This window comes from Nuphar pumila, chromosome 15 (genome assembly GCF_984573655.1).
Source record: "Nuphar pumila chromosome 15, dmNupPumi1.hap1.1, whole genome shotgun sequence".
Taxonomy (NCBI): Eukaryota; Viridiplantae; Streptophyta; class Magnoliopsida; order Nymphaeales; family Nymphaeaceae; genus Nuphar; species Nuphar pumila.
In genome coordinates this window covers 89,659,653-89,686,689 of record NC_143263.1, presented here as the reverse complement: position 1 = coordinate 89,686,689, position 27,037 = coordinate 89,659,653, and the positions used below count along the sequence as shown (strand labels likewise).

The 27,037-nt window shown below is 36.9% G+C and overlaps 1 protein-coding gene across 3 annotated transcripts in view; it reads right to left on the bottom strand.

The window, feature by feature from the left end:
* Window positions 1-27,037, bottom strand: part of LOC149815952 (vacuole membrane protein KMS1-like) — an 84,250-nt gene that overhangs the window by 7,405 nt on the left and 49,808 nt on the right. For all 3 annotated transcript variants that reach the window (XM_089989443.1, XM_089989444.1, XM_089989442.1), the window contains exon 6: window positions 21,997-22,113. In XM_089989443.1, coding sequence (XP_089845569.1) covers window positions 21,997-22,113 — 117 coding nt within the window. The remainder of the gene's footprint in view (window positions 1-21,996; window positions 22,114-27,037) is intronic.

Below are 27,037 nucleotides of genomic sequence, written 5' to 3'. Positions count from 1 at the left end.
ACCTTACTAAACTTATCATACCAAGCTTTTGGAGCTTGCTTGAGACCATATAAAGCCTTGTTTAGGCGAAGTGTTTTCCCTTTAGGTATATTCATTCCTGGTGGTGGGTCCATGTATACTTCTTCAGCTAAAGTTTCATTTAGAAAAGCATTTTTAACATCCATTTGAAAGATATGTCATCCATTTATTGATGCAAAAGCTATTAGGATTCTAACAGTGGTCATTCTAGCTACTGAGGCAAAAGTCACTTCATAGTCTATTCCATATTCTTGAGAATAGCCTTTTGCCATCAACCGGGCCTTGAATCTTTCAAGAGTGTCATCACTCTTAGTTTTCACCTTGTACACCCAGCGACAACCAATAGGTTTCTTGTTGTTTGGAGGATGGTCTTGAATGGTCCAAGTATTTGCTTTTTTTAAGGCTTCTAATTCGACTTTCATAGCCTTGACCCATTCTGGTTGATCCTTGGCTATATTATAACTGGGAGGTTCTTCATAGGAATGAATTAGAGCAATAAAGGCTTGATGTTTTGGTGAAAAAGACTGATATGACACAAACTTTGTAGGAACCCTCGAGATCCTAGTGGATTTTCTAGATGAAGAGGCAGATTCATGTTCCCTTGTGTATTTATCCAGGGCACACTGTCTTTCTAAATTTCCTCGTCTAGAGTATTGAATACAATCTTGACTATTTCTATGAGGATCAGAATCAATCACATCCATCTGATCATCTAGATCAATTTCTCTTTCACTATCCTTTGGAACTAAATCCAACAAGAAGGAATACTCATCTATTTCAGTAGAATTTTTGTTTTCAAAAAAACTTTCATTTTCTAGAAAGGATACATTCCTTGAAACGTATAACTTGTTTTTTTAGGGTCAAAACATATGTATCGTTTTTTTATTATTTGCATATCCTAAAAAAGTACAGGGTATAGCACGGGGAGAGAATTTATCATTCTTATCTGTAAAAACAAAGCACTTGCACCCAAACACCCTCAGTCTAGAATAATCAAGTTTTTGTTTATAAAGCTTTTCAGTAGGAGAAATATTCTTTATTGAGGATGAGGGCATCCTATTAATAAGATACACAACAGTTAAAATAGCTTCGGCCCAAAAAACTTTAGGAACTTGATGTGTGATAAGTAGTGTTCTAGTTGTTTCTATAATGTGTCTGTGTTTTCTCTCAGCTAACCCATTTTGTTGAGGGGTATAGCGACAAGATTTTTGGTGTGAAATTCCATGTGAGTTTAAATATTCTTTAAATTCAGTTGATAAAAATTCTCCCCCTGAATCAGTGCAAAATATTGAAATATCATTCTTAAATTGATTTTTGACCATATTATGAAATATTTGAAAAAAAGAGAACACTTCAAATTTGTGTTTGAGAAAGTAAATCCAGGTATATCGTGTAAAGTCATCCACGAAAATTACATAGTATAAAAACCCACCTTTTGACGTAACTGGTGCAGGACCCCAAACATCAGAGTGAATTAATTCAAGTGGTCGAGTGGAGACAAAAGTTCTTTCTTGAAATGCTAGTCGTTTCATTTTTCCAAGAATACATTTTTCACAAGTGAAAGTTTCAAAATTACAAATTTTTTCCATGTTTGGAAAGTACTGAAGCTTGGATATACAAGGGTGACCAAATCTTTGGTCTAAAAGATCCAAGCCTACTTTTTTAACATTGCAGCATAATGTTTTCTTGGGTAATTCCAAAAAATTCATGTAATATAAGCCTCATTCTCTATGGCCTTCTCCAATCAGCTTCCCTGACTGGTGATCCTGTACTTGACAATCATGAGAAGAGAAGGAAACATTACACCCATGATCAGTTAATTGAGAAACAGATAAGAGATTTAGATTAAGTTTGGGGATATATCTAATCTTTGGAACACAAAATCCTTTTGAGTTTTGAGAGTTATTTTCGAAATTTCCTATTCCTTTTATCTCAAGGGATGTTCCATCCGCAGTAAAGACACTCGATCCACTTGAGTCATAACAATGCGACAGTAATTTTAAATTTGGTGTCATGTGAAAAGAAGCACCAGAGTCAAGAAGCCATAGGGGTTTACCTGGATCGGAGGTGCCAACAGAAGATATCGCAACTCCAGCTGAGGGAGAAGTTCCTTTAAGAAGAGGTTGTAGGGCCTCCACCAGCTGAGACAGGGACATGTTTTCAATGGATGTCTCATTTGATTCTTTTGATTCAACAACAGCTACCTTCTTCTCATAAGATTTTTTCAACTTTGGACAGTAAGTTTTAACATGTCCGGGTTCATGACAGTAATAACAAATAACTTTTCTCCTTTCAAAATCACCTCCTTGCCTTTCATTGTTTATTCTCCCAATATGTGGAGGTTTGTATGTGAGAATGTGATTACCTGGTCTAGATACAACTAAAATTGTATCATCATCGCTTTTGTCGACTCGTTTCTTGAGTCTATTTTCTTCCATACTTAGCTCTTCAATGGTATCTTCAATAGAGGGAACATTTCCCCGATGTAGAAGAGCGGACTTGGTTGATTCAAATTCGGGTCTCAACCCATTTATAAATTGAAAAAAATGCTCCGCATTTACTTGATTTTGGTGAAGCTCAATGTCTTGTGGACAATGCCACTTTGGTTCAAGAAGAGCCAACTCTTCCCATAGTTCGGATAAGCTATTGTAGTATTCTCTAATACTTCTCTCTCCTTGAACCATATTCCGAACCTTTTCTTGTAAGTTACATATATGAGCAATATCTTTAAGAGAATACATTCTCTTAAGATATTCTCACGCATCATTAGCATGTTCAAATTTTGCGAGACTTGAACACTTCTTTATGTCTACACTAGAAATTAGCCAAGACATGATCCTAGCGTGACCCATTCTCCATTCTTTCCATTCTTTTTCATATGTGGAGATGGGCTTAGTTTTTTTCACCTCCGAAAGAGGTACTTCTCTTCCACCTTCTTCTTTAGTGAGCGTTAGTTTAGGTTCCTTATCGGTTCCATCAACTAAGCCCCATAGACCCTTTCCCCAAATAAGATGTTTCATGATTGAAGCCCATGTTACATAGTTTGAATCGTTAAGTTTTATGGACTTAATGGTGACATTATCATTGTCATCCATTTTACAAGCTTGGGAATGAGAGGGGAAGAAGAAAAGCAAGTGGGAAGAGGAATATTTTAACCACAAAGATCGAAAATAAGTAGCCTTCCACGCCCTTCAAGGCTACACATGAGCACTCCTTCAAAGAGACTTCACTTTCTTGAAGAGTAGTTGCATGGCACGCTTCCCAATACACGTCCACCGACCTTGCTCTGATACCATGTAAGAAAGTGAAAAATACGCTACAACAAATGTCTCTCAACAAGTTCTCACAAATACATCATAAGAACCACAAAGATTCACAAAGAGAACTTAAGAATACACACAACCCGAAACGGGTATAAAAATGAAAAATAAACAATTTTATTGATTTGAGATAAAAACCCAAAACAAGAGTAAGTATTTACAAGGGGAATAGCCCCATATTTATAGAGAAGTAGAGAGAAGCCTTAAGAGAGATGTTGGACTCTCCAACGGCTCTAATAGAGCTGTTGGGGAGTCCAACAACTCTTTTTGGATTTACCTTTTTGACTTGGTCAAAAAGGTACCTTTTTGACTAGTCAAAAAGGTAAAGGCCAAAGCAGTCCAATGATGGACTGGTTTGGCTAATTCTAGTTGTATTTTAACTAGAATTAATTAAACGAAAAATCCTAACTAGAAAGGAGATAAAACATTACATGTCTATGAGATTACATATGAGATATTATATGAGATTACATATTTTAACAGAACCAACCCATTATAATCAAGCAGAAAATGTTCCACATTTGATTGAAGTCATAAAAATAGAACTAGATGCTCTCAAAAGGGCTAACACTTGAAAAATAGTCGATCTTCCTTCAAACAAAAAACCTATTGGATGTCGATGGGTTTTTAAAGTTAAGACTAAAAATGATGGTTTCTTAGAATGATATAAGGCAAGATTAGTAGCTAAGGGATATTCACAAGAATATGGTATTGACTATGAGAAAACCTTTGCCCCCCGTAGTTAGAATGACTAGTGTTAGAACATTAATAGTTGTAGCATCAATAAAAAATGGCCTATATATCAATTAGATGTTAAAAATGTCTTTCTTAATGGAAAACCAAATGAAGAAGTTTATATGGATCCTTTGCCGAGATATAATGTTGGACAAGGTCAAACTCTTAAACTCTTAAAAGCATTATATGGTCTTAAGCAAGCTCCTAAGGCTTGGTATGATAGATTTAGTAATGTCATGATTAATCTATGTTTTCGCCCATGCTACACTGACACTGCTCTCTTTGTTAAAAATGCAGGATCTAGTATTATTGTGCTTTTATTATATGTTGATGATATGATTATTACTGGAAATGATCAAGTTGGTATTTGCAATGTTAAAAGATAACTTTGATATGTTTGACTTAGGAGTCTTAAGATATTTCTTGGGCATTGAAGTTGCATACTCTCCAAGAAGTTATATACTTTTGCAAATGAAGCTTACTGCAAATATATGTTCCAAATCTGGGATTTCAGAGGGTGGAGACTGTAAGGAAATTAAGGTCTTCCATAAATGTACGAAGAAACTCACAACAAATATCTATTGGAGACACTATAAGCATAACCCATGAAAGGGTATAAATGGAAGAACACTTGAAAAGAATAATATTTTATTCAATACACAAAATGCTCAAGCATTTGAAGAAGTGAGTTATATTAAAGGGGTTCACCCCTATTTATACTAAGAAAAGCAAGTCCTCAACAAAGACGTTGGAATCTAGTTCAATAGGAACTTAACTGAAGAGTGTATCTAGTTTCTATTGAACTAGATACAAAAAACACCTATAAAGATAAAAATAAAAATAACAAAAGTTAAAAAATAAAATAACAAAAAATCATCTTCCGATTTTGAAGTATTTTTTCTAAGACTGTTTTCTTCCATAGTCAATTCCTCTATAGTATCAACAATAGAGAGAACTTTACCTCGATAAAGAAAGCCATTTTGGCTCTAAGAGTGCCAATTTCTCTCAAAGTTTGGACAACTCATTGTAATATTCTCTAATGGTTTTATCCTTTTGAGTCATTACCCAAACCTTGTCTTGCAAATTACACACGTGTAATATCTTAAAGGGAATACATACAACAACAAACAACAACTACGCCTTCATCCCAAAACAATTGGGGTCGGCGATATGAACCAAAAAAGAAAATCATTCTGGGTCTTCCACATGAATCCTTCTCCTCCAATCATTTTTATCCAATGCCATGTCCTCGGTGAGGTTCAAAGCATTCATATCCTTTCCTATCACCTCCATCCATGTCTTCCTAGGCCTACTCCGACCTCTTTTAACTAATATATTTTCCCATTTCTCCATCCTTCGAACTGGAGCATCATTAGGCCTTCGCCGAATATGTCCAAACCACCGTAAACGATTCTCTCTCATCTTATTTTCAATGGGTGCAACGCCTACCTTCTTACGTATCTCCTCGTTCTGAATCTTATCTTTTATTGTATTTTCACACATCCATCTCAGCATACACATCTCAGCTACACTCATTTTTTTAATATGATGTCTCTTGGCAGCCCAACATTCTGTACCATATAGTAAAGCGGGCCTAATAGTCGTCCTATAAAACTTTTCCTTCAACCGCAACGGCATTCTACGATCGCACAATACTCCAATTGCACTTTTACATTTCATCCACCCAACCTTTATCCTATTATTTACATCTCCATCAATTTCTCCATACTTTTGAATGATAGGTCCCAAATATTTGAAACAATCATCCACTAGTATTTCTTGCTCACCAAGCTTAACCCCAACTAATGCTAAGTTAGAATTATGGAGACAAACATTGGAAGCAAGAGGTTTTAAGTTGATTAAGAGTAAGACAGAATACATGGAATGTCGGTTTAGTAAGCAACGAAGTAGAGATGGGAGTGTAGTGAAGCTTGGTGAGCAAGAAATACCGGTGGATGATTGTTTCAAGATATTCCCAAGCTTGAAGGGAATACATGTTTTTAAGATATTCCCAAGCTTGAAGGGAATACATGTTTTTAAGATATTCCCAAGCTTTATTAGCATGCTCAAATTTGGCAAAGCTAGAGCATTTCTTTATGTCAACGTTATTGATTAGCCATGACATAATTTTGGTGTGCCCTATCCTTCATTTCTTCCATTTTTTCTCATATATTGCTATAGCTTTATCCGTTTCTCCTATCGATAGAGGTACTTCTTTATCATTCTCAACCTTTGTGAGAACTAGTTTAGGTTCCGAATCAAAACCATCCAGTATACCCCCACAACCCTTTTCCCCAAATGTGGTGCTTCATGATCAAAGCTCACATTACATAATTTGTGTCATTTAATTTCATGGGCATGATGGTGATCTTATCATTATCATCCATCTTTTACAAAAAAGAAAAGAGAGATAGGAGAAGAGCAGAGAAGCAAAAAAGAGAGAAAAGAAGAGAAAAAATGAGTGTAAATACAAAATTTGTAGCCAAACTTTTCCCCAAGGGCTTTCCTTCTTCAAAAAAGGATTACTTGAATCACGAACAAAAAAATAAATTACTTTTGTAAAGAAGGCACAGAGAATGAGGTGGGAATCTTCCACAATCAAAAGATCTTCACGGCTTTGATACCATGTAAGGAAATGGTGGTCTTCCACAAATGTACGAAGAAACTCACAACAAATGTCTAACGGAGACACTACAAGCATAACCCATGAAAGGGTATAAATGGAAGAACACTTGAAAAGAATAATATTTTATTCAATACACAAAATGCTTAAGAAGCATTTGAAGAAGTGAGTTATATTGAAGGGGTTCACCCCTATTTATACTAAGAGAAGCAAGTCCTCAAAAGAGACATTGGAGAGTCCAACGGCTCTTATTATAGTCGTTGGACTAGAGTCCAACAGCTACACTTCAGTCAAGTTCCTTGTTGGAACTTGACCGAAGAGTGTATCTAGTTCCTATTGAACTAGATACAAAAAAACACTATAAAGATAAAAATAATAAAATAACAAAATATATATATATATACATATATATGTATATATTACATTTTTAACATATACTCCTAAAGTGATCAATACTAAATTAAGGCTTAGACGATGGTGTTCTTTTAGAAGATCCCACACCCTACAGACAACTTATTGGTTCTCTCACATATCTGACCATTACCAAACCAAACATTGTGCATGCTCTTCACTCTGCTAGCCAGTTTCAGCACGATCCTATAATTGTGCATATGAGTGCCGTTTTACGGATTGTCAGATACATCAAAAATACCATCACTAAAGGGTTATCTATATCCTCAACATCTTTTTTAAATTTACTTGTTTATATTTATGCAGATTGGAGAGGTAACCCTAATGATAGAATCTCAACTACTGGGTTTTTGTGTATTTTTAGGAGATTCTTTAATTGCCTGTGGATGCAAAAAGTTTTGCTATCCTCTACTGAAGCTGAATACAGGGCTATGGCAACTACAACAATGGAACTTGTATGGATATAAAGTCTTCTCAAAGATATGGGTGTAGACATCTCTGGACCTTCGAAGTTGTGTTGCGACAACAAAAGTGTTATTTATATTGCTAGCAATCACACCTTCCATGAGCGCACCAAGCACATAGAGATGGACTGTCACTATGTTCGTGATGAATATTCAAGGACAGACACCCTGCCATATGTCACATCTGGGGTGTTAAAATATATGTACACACACACATATATATATATATAGTGTGTGTGTGCGCGCGCGCGTGTGTGTGAAATACATGACAGAGGTATTTTCGTCATTTCACATAGTTGTTTTAGAAACAACTATTTTTTGTTAAATACCTTTTTTAATTTATCATTTTCTTTTATTTCTTTTTTTTAAGCTACCATTGGGGTCCCACATAAGGACATTGGGACCCCAACGGTCATATTTATGACCGTTGGGACCCCAACGTCCCTATGGGGAGCCCCCAATGACTCCTTTTTGGCCACTCCTCACTTGTATAAATAGGGGCCTCTGCCCTTGTATTCTTCAATCTCTTGAGCTCCATTTTAATAAGAGCATTATTATTTTATTTGTTGTCTTCTTTAAGGCTTGTTCATATTGTCCCATAGTGGACTTCTCTCTTATATCTCTCTCTTGTATTTGTCCATTATAGGACATTGTGAATGCATTATGAATTCTTTGTATTTCTGCATACTTCATATATATCAGATACTCACCCAGAGACCAGACCCTCAAGGGCTAGCTGTCCATCCCTCTAGAGGAGCCCAAGCTCTCGGGCTACCCTAGACCGTGTGTATCCGCTTTTCCGGTGAGCCAATCAGCATCTCCACATTGCATATCATGTGTCTGAGTTCCATGATGTGGGGAACTCCATCCTGGCCTGCTACTGATCTCTAAGGTACCTCTGTAACCCCTTCATATCCTTAGTTCAGCCTTTGTTATTTTTCTAAAACCCAAAATCTAAAATTGCATTCTTTCGGGTACCCGATTTACCTAAACCAGTAACCCTTGACCATTAACACCCCTACCCTTTGTTTAGCACTTATACTGTTCCCTTACACATGTCCCTATGTCACCTTAGAACCCCCTAGACTAGGTCCCTTCGATTCTAGACTGAAAATATTACCCAAAACACTTACCGAACCCAAACTGCACCTACCTGATTAGTCATTTAACCATGTTTCTCACTGTTTTTCCATAGCCGCAACTACGTGAAACCTCATACCTCTCTCCCACCGTATCCAGCAAGGTTTAACACCACTGACACGTGTACCACAGGTCCCACGATCCAAAAATAATAGGTTTGATCCCCTTGAGTCTGTTGGGCTCAAATTGCAATATTCATCCATTACAAATCTAGACTTATGTTCGAGTCTCTCTTCCAAACTTTCTACTTCGAAGCTTTCATAGGGTCTAACAGATTGGTATCAGAGCAAACTTGTTCAAATGGAGCAACCATTGCCCTCCAACATTAATAAAACAGGAGATCTGCAAGCATGTCGAACAAGCCCGGACGGTCGCTGAACAGACGCAAGTTGAGCTTTTCAGCAACATCAACTGAGCGAAAGCAAGGGAACCGCTTGGAACGTATTGAGTGATCGATTGCAGACTTTGTGTGTGTGTGTGTGTCAAGACACGTGTGTGTGTGTGTGTGTGTGTGTATATATAGAGAGAGAGAGATACCTATATAATACTCGGTTCATATAAGATGCAGCCACGGTTTGGGCTAGATTCAACCCAAACCGAGTCTGCCGCAGCATCTTTATATATATATATATATATATATATATATATATATATATATATATATATATATATATATATATATATATATATATATATATATATATATATATATATATATATATATATAAGTGAGTGGGGCTAGGCTAAGGTTAACCCTAACCCGCGATGGACTGGTTTGGATCAGGTCTAATCCAAACCAGGCCTGTCATAGGCCTGAGTGTATTATATTTTAATAACTGTTATTAAGGTATACAGGAATGAGTAGCTGATTTTCAGCCTGTGACTTGACGATTCTTCGGACTAGTTATGTAAAATATTTGTGTGGCTGTTTAGGTATGCCGTAACACTGTTCATGTTTTACATAATGTCACCCAAAGCACAAATTTTGTAAATTTCTAGGTGAGATTGAATTCCGAATTGACCATGAGACTGATTTTTTTTTGCTGGGAATCTATTGAAACAGCCGAGCTGATGCAGTCAGCCGGGCAGTTTCCCCAAAATGCATAGCCAACTCCACTGCAATCGAATGGGCAGATTTTTCTATAACAAAAAAAAACTGGTAAACAGGTTTTATAAAAGGGAAAAAAAGGAAACGGCTTTTGTTAAGGCAGTTCCTAAGGATGTTAAGCCCAGCCGACAGTTTCTAAATACTGTCAGCCCAGCCGACTGCAGTTGGCTGGGCAGACTTAAAAAGCTTTCCTTCCCAGCCGACTGCAGTCAGCTGGGTGGGTTGGTCAAAAAAACATAATATATATATATCCCATGTTAGATGCTTAGATTCATAATTGTTAAAAGTCCAGATTTATACATATCGAATGTTCAAATTTATACATGTCACATATGCTGATTTTCACATGTTAAATATTCAGATTTTTAAATGTTACGTGTTCAGATTTTTACAAGTTAGATATTCAGATTTAGACATGTTACATGTTCATATTTCTACATGTTAAATATTCAGAATTTAACATGTTCATATTTCTACATGTTAGACAACCAATTTTCCTATAACGGTTGGGTTACATCAAGGATATGCTTTAAGCCCTTTCCTATTTGCTATAGTGATGGATGAGCTTACGAGATCAATTCAAGAAAATGTGCAGTGGTGTATGTTGTTTGCTGATGATATTGTTTTGATTGATGAGTCTAGAGCTGGGGTTAATGCTAAGTTAGAATTATGGAGACAGACAAGAGGTTTTAAGTTGAGTAAGAGTAAGACAGAATACATGGAATGTCGGTTTAGTAAGCAACGAAGTAGTGATGGGAGTGTAGTGAAGCTTGGTGAGCAAGAAATACCGATGGATGATTGTTTCAAATATTTGGGATCTATCATTCAAAAGTATGGAGAAATTGATGGAAATGTAAATCATAGGATAAAGGTTGGGTGGATGAAATGTAAAAGTGCAACTGGAGTGTTGTGCGATCGTAGAATGCCATTGCGGTTGAAGGAAAAGTTTTATAGGACGACTATTAGGCCCGCTTTACTATATGGTACGGAATGTTGGGCTGCCAACAGACATCATATTCAAAAAATGAGTATAGCTGAGATGCGTATGCTGAGATGGATGTGTGGAAATACAATAAAAGATAAGATTCAGAACGAGGAGATACGTAAGAAGGTAGGCGTTGCACCCATTGAAAATAAGATGAGAGACAATCGTTTACGGTGGTTTGGACATATTCGGCGAAGGCCTAATGATGCTCCGGTCAGAAGGATGGAGAAATGAGAAAATATATTAGTTAAAAGAGGTCGGGGTAGGCCTAGGAAGACATGGATGGAGGTGATAGGAAAGGATATGAATGCTTTGAACCTCACCGAGGACATGGCATTGGATAAAAATGATTGGAGGAGAAGGATTCATGTGGAAGACCCAGAATGATTTTCTTTTTTGGTTCATATCGCCGACCCCAATTGTTTTGGGATGAACGCGTAGTTGTTGTTGTTGTTGTATATTTCTACATGTTACATGTTCATATTTTTACAAGTTAAATATTCAGATTTATACATATTAAATACTCAGATTTATACATTGAATGTGCAGATTTATGCATGTTGAAAATTCGGATTCATGTGTTTACCCATGTCCAGATTATATATTCTTACTTATGATTGGACAGTTATGCATGCTTTCATGTAACTGTCGGGCAAGTTTTTATATGACTACCATGCATCCTTATGTGGCTATTCATGAGTCATGAAATTACACTAAGAGTCCGTGATCTACAACAAAACAACAACAACAACAACTACGCCTTCATCCCAAAACAATTGGGGTCGGCGATATGAACCAACAAAGAAAATCATTATGGGTCTTCCACATGAATCCTTCACCTCCATTCATTTCTATCCAATGCCATGTCCTCGGTGAGGTTCAAAGCATTCATATCCTTTCTTATCACCTCCATCCATGTCTTCCTAGGCCTACCCCGACCTCTTTTAACTAATATATTTTCCCATTTCTCCATCCTTCTAACTGGAGCATCATTAGGCCTTCGTCGAATATGTCCAAACCATCGTAAACGATTCTCTCTCATCTTATTTTCAATGGGTGCAACGCCTACCTTCTTAGGTATCTCCTCGTTCTGAATCTTATCTTTTATTGTATTTCCACACATCCATCTCAGCATACGCATCTCAGCTACACTCATTTTTTGAATATGATGTCTCTTGGCAGCCCAACATTCCGTACTATATAGTACCAAGAGTCTGTGATCTAGGTAAAAAAAAGGAGTCATCACACATACGCAGAAATTAACATGAGACTGCATAGGGTCGTCAGCTGGAGCTGTGACCATGTTGTCTAAGCCCAATCGATTGCCAATGCAGTCTCAGTGCTGTCCCGTGTGCGGGCAGCATAGCTCCGGGCTCGGTAGCTAAGTGTCATAGCCCGAGTTGACAGATTTGACAAAAGTAACGGTTGTTTTCATGATCATGAGATTTAACACAATAATGGCATAGATGTGCATATTATGAACACTTGAATTTTTTTTTAAGTTACTGACTATTGCATCAATATGATCATATGCATGCTTGAAGGATAGGCATTGTAATGAAGTGGATTGAATCCGATACACATGCAAGAACATGTAAGAACACACTTTCAATCAAGTGGTATGCTTGATTGAATCACCGAACCACCCACACAAGGGTCTAACAAAATTAATATTGCATATAATCTCTCAAGAGAGTGATACAAAAATACAAGGCCTTCAAGGCCAATTTATAGAACATGAGGGGGCTGTTGGGGCAGCCCAATGTGACTGTTGGGCTGCTCCCAACAGTCAGAATTCCAACGGTCAGAATTCTGACTGTTGGGAGCAGCTCCAACAGTCATATTGGAGCTGCTCCCAATGACCCAAAAAGTAACTTTAAAAAATACAAAAAAGAATGAAAGAAAATAAAAAGGGGATAAAAAAGGGTTGTCAGCCCCTATTGGGTTGATGCCCATTACAGTGAAAGTACCGTAATACCCTTGATGGGTATTTCGGTTTACACCATATGTATATGTATACATATATACATATACATATATATATGCATATCAAAACAACATAATTTAGCAGGCATGAGATAAAACATGAGAACAAAATGTATGTTTCAAGCGTGTGTTCATATGCATATGAAATTGTTGTACATGTACATTCTTATTATATATGCATGAATATGCATTTGTGAGCGTGTTGAATGATTACATAAGTTGCATGCTCATTGTGGTTTTTGCATAAGATGCAGTAATGGTCTAATGTGAACCACTGTGGGCCACGAGCAGGTGTTGCTCTAAGTTTTATTTTGCGCATTGCAAAATCCATTTGAAACTATTGATTTCTAAATTAATTGCCCTGTTAAATTTTGTAACGGACAAAGGTCCAGTGTTGTGTTTTGCATGTTGATTTGCAAAATGAAGTTTTTGTAAAGAACCCGTCTTTTGATAAAAAATAAAAGAGATAAAATAGTGTAATTAATATTTTCTTTCTGAATGTTCCTTCCACAATATGGGAATCCTGTATGGCAGTTTTGGAGAATCGTGAAGATAATAAAACTCCGTATGATATTGTGCTCATAAACTCGATACGGTGGTTCGCCTCTTGGCCACGATTTTAGAGAGATTATGCCGCTTTGCCTAAGGGTGTGTGTAGACACAGTTGTTGTTATTGATATATCAATAAAGTGGCATCAGTGGATGTTGATTTCTCTGGTGTTTCAACATTAGATGTTGATTTCTAATGTTCTGATGGATAGTGTTGATTGTTGATATCGGTCGAGGGTCAAGTGTATAACCCAGTAATAAAATACAAATTGTGTGTTAAGCTACAACTGGAAACCTAACCTGAACTTCAAGAATTTGTTGTGCCTGTTTTAAGTATCCGCGAGTTTTAATGAAAAGTGAAACTAAAATTGTGTGGATTTAAAAGGGACATGCATACAAAAGAAAACTCGCATAATAACTTAATAGGTTGTTCATGCATGTGCATTGATTTCATGCATATTTACTATTCCGCATTAGTTCATGCAAATGTTACTTATTGTATTTTGTTAAAATGTAAAACTGTACATATATGTATATATAATAATATTATATTATTATATATATAAATGCATTTTTCATTTCTTTCTTTTCTGTAATTTTTTCCTTTATTTTTATTTTTTGTCTTTATGTCATATAGTTCAGTTTGAACTAGAATGACTGTTGCTAGTCAAGTCCTGTCCAGACTTGACTAGCAATAGAGCTGTTGGACTGACACAGTCCAACAACTCTTAATAGAGCTGTTGGACTGTGCCCAACAGCTCTATTGAGTCCTCTTTCAGCTGTGTATATAAAGGGGTGCAGCCCCTCTTGTATTTTAATTCCAATGCTTCTTAAGCAATTGGTTTTTCATATCAATAAAGAATACATTTTTATTTCTATTTTGTTTCCAGTTATACCCTTTTTAAGGGTTATGCTTTAGTGTCATTCTTGACACTTGCCCTTGTTAATCTAAGCTCGTGTTTCGAAGATCCCCATTTCATTTCATGGTATCAGAGCCGCGGAAGTACTAAATCTTGAGGAAAAGCTGCCTCGGTTTCCGTGCTCGTTTGCAAAAGTGTTCACCACTTGAAGAGAAGTGTTTTATCACTTCATTGGAGAAGCTTTCACATCTTGTTGTATTGTTTTTTTTTTCTCTTTCATTTTCCTTCTTGTTTCTCTTCTATCCCTATTCTTTCTCTCCTTGTAATCGATGGATGACAATGATAAAGTCACCATCATGCCTATGAAACTAAGTGATACGAACTATGTAACATGGGCTTCAATCATGAAGCACCATATATGGGGAAAAGGCTTATGGGGGATTGTGGATGGTTCCGATTCGGAACCTAAGCTATCTCTTACTAAAAAGGAAGGAGATAAAGAGGTCCCTCTATCGGAAGAAGAGAAAATCAAGGCTATTGCCTCATACGAGAAGAAATGGAAAGAATGGAGAATATCTCATGCGAAGATAATGTCATGGCTTATCAATAGCGTTGACATTAAAAAATGCTCAAGTCTTGCCAAATTTGATCATGCCGATAAGGCATGGGAATACCTTAAGAATATGTATTCCCTTAAAGATATTGCACACGTGTGCAACCTCCAAGAAAAAGTTCGAATGATGACACAAGGAGACAAAACTATTCGTGAATATTACAATGGGTTGTCCAAACTTTGAGAAGAACTTTCCCTTTTAGAACCAAAGTGGCATTGTGCTGAAGACATCAAGCTTCGTCAGAAACAACTCGATGCTGAACATTTTTACCAGTTTATCACTGGATTAAGGCCGGAATTTGAAACCACTAAATCAGCCCTACTTCACCGGGGAAAAATTTCTTCTATTGTTGAAACTATTGAAGAGTTAACAATGGAAGAAAATCGTCTCCGGAAAGGTTCTTTAAAAATTGAAGATGATTCCGTTTTAGCCGTGTCTAGACCAGGGAATCATGTTCGATCATATAGGCCTCCTCACTTTAACCGACAAAATGGTGACTATGATAAAAAGAAAGTTATTTGTCATCACTGTCATGAACCGGGACACTACAGGCCACAATGTCCCAAACTTAAGGAGCTGAGAGAAAAAAGAGCTGCAATTGTTGGATCGGAGTCTAAAGATCAGGATGCACCAGTTTCCCTGACCCAACTAATGGAGATTCTTCAGCCTCTCATCAAAGGTGCCTCTTCCTCATCTGAAGCTTCAACCGGCGCAGCAGCCTCATCTTTTTCTGATCTAGGTAAAATTTCTTGGCTTCTTGACTTTGGTGCATCTTTTCATATGACCCCAAATAATCAAAGTCTATCCAAATGTGTTAAAAATAAAACAAGTGTGTCAAAGGTCTTTATTGCTGATGGGACTTCTCTTGAAATAGAAGGAATAGGAAATTTTGAAAAAATTTATAAAACAAAAAATTTTTTTATTCCAGAAATTAGACATGTTCCCAAATTAAATTTAAATCTTTTATCTGTATCTCAAATTTCTGATTATGAGTGTAATATTTCTTTTTCTTCTCATGGTTGTTGGGTACAGGATCGCCAGTCAGGCAAGCTGATTGGGGAAGACCATAGAGAAGGAGGACTCTATTACATGGATTTTTTGGAAATGCCGAAGAAAGCTTTTTGTTATAATATTCAAAAAATAGAGTTGGAACTGTGGCATAAGAGACTTGGTCACCCATATATAGCCAAAATCCAACATTTTCCAAATCTAGGGAAATTTTGTAACTCTGAATCATTTGATTGTAAAGATTGTATTCTCGGTAAAATGAAAAGATTACCATTTCAGAACAGAACCTTTTTCTCTTCAAGACCACTTGAATTAATACACTCGGATGTTTGGGGTCCTGCACCAGTAATTTCTAAAGGAGGATTTGTTTACTATGTTATTTTTGTCGATGATTTCTCCCGACATACGTGGATGTATTTTCTCAAAAATGAGTGGTTGAGAACATGCTGACAAAAATGATAAACTTTCCCCTCGTGCGATTCCCTGTGCCTTTTTAGGACATGCTGAAAACCAGAAAGGTTATAGATGTTTTGACTTCAAAAATAATAAACTATATGTGTCTAGAAATGTTTCATTTCTTGAAAATGAGAGCTTCTTTGATTTTAGAAAATTAAAAGACGTCACTGAGTACTCCTTTTTGCTAGATCTAACATCAACATCTGATGAATATGACCTTGACTATAACTTTGATGATGATCAAAGAATTATTGATCTTAATGTTGAAAATGAAGAAGTTCATAGAGATACTAGTATTCAATATTCCAGGCGACAAGAGTCTAATCCTCCATGTGCACTTGAGAAATATTCTAACATTCCAACTAGACAATCATCCCGAATCTCGAGGCCTCCAGGAAAGTTTGTATCATACGAGTCTTTCTCACCCACATATAGGGCAGTTATTGCATTAATTCACTCATATGAAGAACCATCCACATATTTTCAAGCAAAAAATGATATCAAATGGATAGAAGCCATGAAAGTTGAATTAGATGCACTTGAAAAGGCTTCTACATGGAATATTCAAGATCTTCCTCCAGGGAAGAAAACTATAGGATGTCCATGGGTTTATAAAATTAAAACCAAGAGTGATGGTACTCTTGAAAGATATAAAGCTCGTTTAGTAGCCAAAGGTTATGCCCAAGAATATGGGATTGATTATGAAGAAACCTTTGCTCCGGTGGCTCGTATGACTACTGTCCGAACCTTAATTGCCTTAGCTTCTATCAAAAAATGGTCTATTTTTCAAATGGATGTCAAAAATGCTTTTTTAAATGGAAAGCTAGTTGAAGAAGTATATATGAAACCCCCTCCTGGTCTAAGTATTCCTAAGGGTAAAGTCCTTCGCTTAGAAAAAACTCTTTATGGACTTAAACAAGCACCAAAAGCTTGGTATGATAGGTTTAGTCGTGTTATGATTGATATTGGTTTTCAATTCTGTTTAACTGGCACTGCTTTGTTTATTAAGAATTCTGATGCAGGGATCATTGTGCTTCTTCTCTATGTGGATGATATGATCATCACCGGAAGCGATAAACATGGAGTTGAAACAATCAAAACACTTCTTAAATCTCATTTTGAAATGACTGATTTGAGCTTGTTGAGATATTTTTTAGGCATTGAAGTTGCTTATTCTCCTATAGGATATTTATTATCTCAGACTAAATTTGCTTTTGATATTGTTTTCAGGTCTGGTATTACTGATGATAAGAAAGTTGACACTCCAGAAGTTGTTAATGTTAAAATGAAGATTGATGATGGAGAACTTCTTGCAGACCCTACTCCTTACAGACAGCTTGTCGGGGCACTTTCCTATCTATCCATTACCAGACCAGATATAGCACATGTTGTTCATACAGCAAGTCAATTTCAACATACTCCTACTTCTGTTCATATGGGAGCAGTCATGCGTATTATCAGATACATCAAGTCCTCTCTTTCACGAGGACTTTTCTTATCTTCCTCCTCTTCTCTTGATTTAATTGCATATACTGATGCTGATTGGGGAGGTGATCCCAATAACAGACACTCAACCACTGGCTTTTGTGTCTTTTTAGGGGAATCATTAATCTCGTGGAGGTGTAAAAAGCAGCAGAAGGTATCTCTCTCATCCACCGAAGCTGAATACAGAGCCATGGCAACCACGACCATGGAAGTAGTTTGGCTCCGACGACTGCTTGCTGACATGGGAGCTGAAGCAACAAAGGCTTCACAAATGTGTTGTGACAACAAAAGTGCGATCTACATTGCCAGTAACAGAACATTCCACGAATGCACCAAAACACATCGAAATGGATTGTCACTACGTCAGAGAGGAATATTTACACGGGATAATTGATCTGCCATATGTCACTTCAGAATATCAGTTAGCAGACTTCTTTACAAAGCCTCTCGCTGCTCCCCGATTTCACTTTCTCTTAGACAAACTTTCGCTCATTGTACCGTAAGTTTGAGGGGGAGTGTTAAAATGTAAAACTGTACATATATGTATATATAATAATATTATATTATTATATATATATATATAAATGCATTTTTCATTTCTTTCTTTTCTGTAATTTTTTCCTTTATTTTTATTTTTTGTCTTTATGTCATCTAGTTCAGTTTGAACTAGAATGACTGTTGCTAGTCAAGTCCTGTCCAGACTTGACTAGCAATAGAGTTGTTGGACTGACAAAGTCCAACAACTCTTAATAGAGCTGTTGGACTGACACATTCCAACAGCTCTAAATAGAGTTGTTGGACTGTGCCCAATAGCTCTATTGAGTCCTCTTTCAGCTGTGTATATAAAGGGGTGCAGCCCCTCTTGTATTTTAATTCCAATGCTTCTTAAGCAATTGGTTTTTCATATCAATAAAGAATACATTTTTATTTCTATTTTGTTTCCGGTTATACTCTTTTTAAGGGTTATGCTTTAGTGTCATTCTTGACACTTGCCCTTGTTAATCTAAGCTCATGTTTCGAAGATCCCCATTTCATTTCATATTTCATGTTAATTATTGTTAATGCATAATATGTGATTTTAAATGCTTGAATGGTAAATGAATTATGAGATTGTTGTAGTTATGTTCTAAAAATGTTAAATGAACTTGATTTATGCTTTCCTTGTCTGTTTGAATTGTTAGAGGAATTTGTACGCAGGATGACCCTACGCCCTTCATGTTTTTCATAGCCTCTAAAACCCAGTGATGAGACCAATTGTCATGGGGAGCCTACGAGACTGTGTGACTGCTTTTGACATTTTCGTTGGGACAGTGTGGTTCCATTATTATTGATATTTATTTGATCATTATTCTTAAACTTGAATAAATGATGAATAAATATATTTAGTTTGGTTGATGGTTAATGTAAGATCCCTTGTGGTTTGGATTGTATTACGTCTGTAAGAACCCGAATCTCTGGGTATGGTTTCCGCAATTGTTTAAAAAAAATCACTTTTCAACGGAGATGAGTTGGGGTCGTTACAACATAATTCAAGCTTAGTGGGACAAAATTGAACTATAGTACCGCTCACCACCCTCAAACAAATTGGCAAACGGAGATTGTGAACAAAGAGGTAGAGACCTACTTCTGTTGCTTCGTATGAGTGCCCAAACAAGTGGCACCACTTTTTGCCCTAGGCGGAGGACGCCTACAACACAAGTCATCACTCCTTCATAGAGATAAATTTGTTCGAAGAATGACACTTCTTGTTTCAATTTTGGACTAATATCAATCATTTACTCTGTCTAAGATTATAAATGCTATTCTTTATTCACCTGGGATGAATGTTAGTCTGAAACTGGATAAAAAAAAGTCTTAGGATAAAGAATGGTAAAAATACGTAGAAACCTCAACATGTCATCTTATGCTTCTTCAACCATAATGAGAGGTAATCTTCTCCCTAGGGAACCATGAAAATCAAATAACCTGTGCATATATTTTAATAATCAAAAAGACAAAAAAGTGCATGTCAACATCCTGAAGAGGTGAATATCCATCCCGTCTTCCACATATCTTCCCTCAAACCGTTCCATGGTGAGCCTCCAATTGTTCTGGATGTGCCCCATGATGAAAACCGTGTGCCTCAGACCACTTTTATCTTGAAGACAAAGAGACTATTGAAGTACAATCAAATGACGCAAAAACATCTTGTCTAGTGGGATCAAGGCGGAAGGGATTCAGCCATATGAGAATGAGAGTTCGACTTGAAGAAGAGGTTCCCAAATTTCGAACCTTGGGGGCAAGGTAATTCGGAGCGTGGTGGAAGTGTTACGGTCTTAGATCCAGAGAACTCGGCAGGATTGACGCTCAAGGATCCAAACACTACCTTAGCAGTGAAACAGGGTTTCCCAGGTCAAGGTGTGGCCTAGGAGGATGATATGGCAGATGATATATCCTCTTTACGTGTGGAAAAGTCAATGGACACGAAAAATAAAGAGCCTGACATGTGTCCCAACCAGAGCCAGGGGAGCCAGCAAGTGGAGCCCATAAGGGGAGCAACTCAGAGGAAGAGGGTGGGACGTCCCCCACCTCTCTAGAGCCTTCTCCCTCCTTTCAAGAAGAAGCGGCTGCATAGAATCCACCTATGTTTGCTTTTTTAATATTTTAGGACTTAGGGTGTGAGGAGTCAAATTCATGATGGGACTCTAGTCTCATATTCTAATTTAGCCTAGTAGGAAAAAAAAATTGGCGACTAGAGGGTGTTTTGAGTTTATGAGATAATCTTAATTTCATTTAATAATTATCAACCCTAATTCAGACCTCCAATCTATAAATAGAGGTCTGGGACCCCACTTTTGACCATTGAATTGAATAAGATTGCTCTCTCTCTCTCTCTCTCTCTCTCTCTCTCTCTCTCTCTCTCTCTCTCTATATATATATATATATATATATATATATATATATATATATATATGTGTGTGTGTGTGTGTGTGTGTGTATCAGAGACTCATGCATGACCAGACCCCCAAAGGCTAGCCGTCCATCCCTCCAGAGGAGCCGAAGCTCTCATGCTACGTCGGACCATGCGTATCCGCTTTTTTGGTGAGCCAATTGCTGTCTCTGTGTTGTAGATCGTGTGCCCGAATTACAGAACGTGGGAAACTCCATCCCAACCTGCTACATACCTCTAAGTACCTATATAACCCCTCCATATCCTTGGCTCAGCCTTTGTTATTTTTTTAGAACCCGAAATCCAAAATCACATCTTGTCGGGTACCCAATTTCCCTAAACTGGTAACCCCTGGCCGTTAGTACTCCTACCCTCTGTTTAGAACCTATACCAAACCCTTACACACATCTCTAAATCACCCTAGAACCCCTGGACCAGCCCCTTTCAATTCTGGAACGAAAACCTTACCCGAAAAGCCTACCAAGCCCAAACCACACCTACCTGATTACCCGTTTAACCCTGTTTCATCCTAGCTGCAACCACGAGAAACCTCAAATCTCTCCCTCGCCATGTCTAGCAGGGTTCAGCACCCCCGACCCGTGTAGCATAGGTCCCATGGTCCAAAATCAAAAGTTTTATCCTCTCGAGTCTGTTGGACTCAAATTGCAATATTCATCCGTTACAAATCCGAACCTACGTTCCGATATCTATTTTGAGCCTACTTCAGAGCTTCCAGAGGGTCTAACACGGGATGTGTAGTTTAAATGCAAAAACTAGGATCAAGCTAGAGTTGAAGAGGGATTTATTGCCATCAACACAACCTGTCACATTCGTAAGAGTGCAGGTACGTTGGGTAGCCCCATGAGGGTACAAGGGTAAGGCCATACACACACACAAACATGTATGCATATTTTTTTAGAAAATGTAAGTATAGATGCAAATATTCATGTATCTATGCACTTGTGTGTATGTGTGTATATAATGGATAAAAACAACACTTTATGCATCTTAAAAATGGATTAAAACAGACCTGAATGATAGGTATCATGTTGAATCAAGTCGGGTCCAAAAGTAGTCTGGCCCATACCCATGAAGTACCAATACCAGTACCAGTGTCAACCATGTGGACACAAGTACAGCACCGTTCCAAAAGTATCCATGTTAGACTATAACTGAGAGTTGCCAACAGGAAACCCAACATACAAGCCAAATGGTGTGACAGTACATGAGGGCTAGAAGCAGATGAAGAAATCACAGTTTTAGCCTTCTTTGAGATGGCAGGAGCAACATACATATTCAAGATACCTGTATGTGAGTTTTGATGATTGCCTTTCCTGTCAAGGTTGCAAGAAAGAACTCCCAAAATGGAATTGCAAATTGTCCACACATGATTCCAGCAAGGTCAAACAATGGATTTGGCACCTACAAAAAAAAACATCAACGTCAACAGCTGCATGATCCCTTGAAGCAGATTAGCATGGAAAGAAATAACTAAAAATTGCAAGAGCTTAGCATGACTTCTAGTAAGGCTGCACAGAAGAGAAAGCATTCCTTTTTGGGGGGGACTAGGCAAAGGGAAAACTCCCCCATCATCTACTGCACATTGGCAAGCCTTCCATTGGTAAAGCCCTTGATGCCCCCCAAGCCCACCAAAGAGAACACCCAGCTCTGACCTTATGGGAAGGGTCACCCAATGTGGGTTTCAGACCGTTGTCATCCCATGTATTATATATAGAAGGTGGTAGCTGCTAACCACTTTTTCAGCTAACCGTCCAGCTAACCAGGCTTTTGAAGGGTTTTTTTTCCCACGTTTTACTTAGATCTGACCGTACATATGTGTTCGGCATGGTTGATTTACTAGGAAATGACACTTGGATTTTTTATTAAAAACATGATGTTTTAAGCCTTGAATATTTATGAAAATCTTAGACCGTCAATTTTTCAAACCTTATAAAAATATACCTGCGTATCAGAATCGGATAATCCAAGAGTCGATTCTTATAAAATCAAGTACGTAGAACACATCTCTATGGTCAGATTTAAGCAAAACATGGAAAACCCCTTTGAAAGCCCAGTTAGCTAGGCAGTTATCTAGAAAAGTGATTAGCATAGAGAGTGATGTGTATTTTCCGGACCATTTACCTCCCATACCATCCAAAATCGCTTTAAAAAACATACTTGCATTAATTTTTTGTTTAATCTAAACCCATAGATGTGATCTCTATGCTTTATTTAGTACAAAACATTTAGTTTAAGCATTTTTTATGTTTAGATGTGTTTTTAGCTCAACGAAAAAATCAACGGTATATATTGCATCAAAAACTTGATTAACTAAAAATCAAGATTTTTTGTTAAAATGATTCAATCCAAAGCATGGTATTTAGTAAATAAGCAATGATATAAGCACATCTATAGGTTTGAATTAAGCAAAAAACTTCTGCAAATACATTTTTTAAAGAGGTCGGGGGGATAAATGGTCTAGAAGATATGCATCAATATATATAGTAAGATTTGTCATATGTGCAAATGACCTAGTAAATGGGCGGAAGCCCCTTTTTTGTTTTAATTTCTCACATCTAACACATAGATGTGATCGACAAGTTTTTGTTTAGTGGGGAACCGGCTTTTGGATCACCTAAATCTAACTTGTATCCAGGTTTATACGACAAATCCAAAAATCAAGGGTTATAAAGGCAGAGCAAATTTTCCTGACTCAGTTTTTTTCATCGAAAAAACATGATCCAAGAATAGTTTCCTACTAAATCAAGTATGTTGAACAATCCATCAGGTTAGATTGCGTCAAAACCAAGGTTGTAATTATCGTATTGTTACCCGTATTGGTTGAGCCCATAATAAGATAGTATTGTATCGTAATACAACAACAACTACACCTTCATCCCAAAACAATTGGGGTCAGCGATATAAACCAAACAAGAAAATCATTTTCGGTCTTTCACATGAATCATTCTCCTCCAATCATTTATATCCAATGCCATGTCCTCGGTGAGGTTCAAAGCATTCATATCCTTTCCTATCACCAACATCGATGTCTTCCTAGGCCTACCCCGACCTCTTTTAACTAATATATTTTCCCATTTCTCCATCCTTCTAACTGGAGCATCATTAGACCTTTGCCGAATATGTCCAAACCACCATAAATGATTCTCTTTCATCTTATTTTCAATGGGTGCAACGCCTACCTTCTTACGTATCTCCTCGTTCTGAATCTTATCTTTTATTGTATTTTCACACATCCATCTCAGCATACGCATCTCAGCTACACTCATTTTTTGAATATGATGTCTCTTGGCAGCCCAACATTCTGTACCATGTAGTAAAGCGGGCCTAATAGTCGTCCTATAAAACTTTCCCTTCAACCGCAATGGCATTCTACGATCGCACAACACTCCAGTTGCACTTTTCCATTTCATCCACCCAACCTTTATCCTATGATTTACATCTCCATCAATTTCTCCATACTTTTGAATGATAAATCCCAAATATTTGAAACAATCATCCACCGGTATTTCTTGCTCACCAAGCTTCACTACACTCCCATCACTACTTCGTTGCTTACTAAGCCGACATTTCATGTATTTTGTCTTACTCTTACTCAACTTAAAACCTCTTGCTTCCAATGTTTGTCTCCATAATTCTAGCTTAGCATTAACCCCAGCTCTAGACTCATCAATCAAAACAATATCATCAGCAAACAACATACACCATGGCACATTTTCTTGAATTGATCTCGTAAGCTCATCCATCACTATAGCAAATAGGAAAGGGCTTAAAGCAGATCCTTGATGTAACCCAACCGTTATAGGAAAATTGGTTGTCACCCCTCCACATGTGCGGATGTTGGTTACTACTCCTTCATACATATCCTTAATTATATTAATGTACTTGAGAGAAACACCTTTCTTCATCATTGTCGACCAGAGAACGTTCGTAGGTACTCTATCATATGCCTTCTCCAAATCAATAAAAACCATATGCAAATCTTTGTTCCTCTCTCTATTTCTCTCAATAAGTTGTCTAAGAAGATGTATAGCTTCCATAGTTGATCTTCCAGGCATAAAACCAAATTGATTCTCCGATAACATGACAACCCTTCATCAACCTAGACTCAATCACCCTCTCCCAAAGTTTCATAGTATAACTCATGAGTTTTATACCACGATAGTTTGTGCAATCTTGTATATCACCCTTATTCTTATATAGAGTCACCAAAGTACTCTTCCTCCACTCATTAGGCATCTTATTTGTCCGCCAAATCTTGTTAAAAAGATTTGTCAACCATTCTAAACCTTTCTCTCTCAAGCATTTCCAAGCCTCGATAGGTATACCATCTGGGCCAACTGCCCTTCTTGATTTCATTTTCTTGAAAGCCTCTGCAATTTCTTTTTTTTGAATCTTGTGCATGAAGTCACGATTCATCTCATGAAAAGGAATGGAGAAATCTCCACGATAGTATTGTATCGTAATGTACTATAAAAAATCACAATTTTTTAAAAAAAAATTCCAAAAATTCTAAAAAATTATGAAAAATCAGAAAAAAATAGCAAAAATTCTAAAAAAATCATAACACATGAAACAATGATGAATTGCACAAAATACAACCATAAAATCACATAGGAAGCATTTATGTCTCTACGAGTTGCATAAGACATAAATATCTTGCAATTAAGAACATGACACAAGAATCATACTTTCATATTCCATAAATAAAAATATTATGGCAATAGTTGCATTCGATTTTTAATTGGTTTTCACTCATTATTTGAGTGTCTCATTGTCATGCCAGATCATCTGATGCCATCTTTGTTGGAGAAGTGTGGAGCCTGATTTCTACCTTGATATAAATCCCTATTTTTCGTAGATCCAACTTCCCGATAAGTTGGTGAGGAGTTGCAAGGAGTCAACACCCCCCGAGGAAGAAATTTTTTGAGGATAGTTTTGTAATTTTTCTCATAATAAAGATTTTTTACCTTAATGTACTTATTTGAGTGAAAAAATGGTGAAAATGCACTCTTACTAGAGCAAACCACAAAAGTCATCTCCCTTCTATACGGATCAGCCCCCAAATCGCTCTCACAACTCCTAGGGTGTGTGAATATCCCTCTAATGGCCTCTACACAAATGAGGGAGTAAACCCTCAAGAAGTCTTTAAAACCCCAAAAAAATTTATGATTCGGTCGTTTTTAAAGTGTGTCGAAGGAGTATCGTACGATATGGTACGATCAAGGGTTGTATCGTACAATAGATACGACACAGATATGAGTGTGTATTGTATCGTTATTTCTCATAGTAACGATATGTATCGTACGATACTTACATTGCTAAAACAACTCGCATCATGAGATTCAAACTAGATCGTAGGTACAATCAATTATAGAAAATATAAATCCATATATATATATATATATGGGCTAATGTTTGCTACCCTCGTGGGTAAGGAATCCAATGGTGAAAATTATAATATTTTTTGTTTTTTTAGTTTTTTTCCTCATCCAACCCTTTAGATGTGATCTACATGTTAAGTTTAGTAGAAACTGACCTTTTGATCATGTTTTTCTAATGCATATATCAGATTTTATGAAGGTTGAAAAATCAATGGCCTACAATATACCAAATTTTCAAACATGAAACAAAATGTATTTTTACGTAAAAAAAACTATGACCCAAGGGACGATTCCTACTGTTTTGATGATGATGAGCACATCCATAAGGTCAGATTTGTTCAACCCACCCCTCCCCCACAATATAAGTTCCAACTAGGGGGTTCCTTACCCACTAGGATAGAAATAATATCCCTATATATGTGTGTGCGTGATCTAGATGGTTTTTAGTCGGAAACTTGTTTCGAATCATGTGATTATGACAAGTAATTAGGTTTTCAAAGGGGTTAAAAAAACAAAAGCCCACAATGTACCAAAATTCCATAACTCAAAAAATAATGTTTTTACATCAGAAAAGCATGATCCAAGGCTTGATCCTTGGCAAACAAACCATGTTGAACGCATCTATGTAGTGAGATTGAGTCATACAACTTGCACCTATTATTTCTAGCTCATTAGTTTCTTACCTTCTTTAGTAGTTGTCTACCACTTTTCTAACCTACCACCAGCTTACCGGGCTTTTGAAGAGTGTTTCCATATTTTCCTTATATTTGACCATACTGATGTTATCTACATGCTTGTCTTTATAGGAATAGACTTTTGGATCGTCTGATTCTAGCATGCAGGCAGGTTTTTATAAGATTTACAAATTAACAGTCTAAAATTTTCATAAATATTCAAGGCTTAAAAAATTATGTTTTTTTAATAAAAAAACATGATTCAAGTGT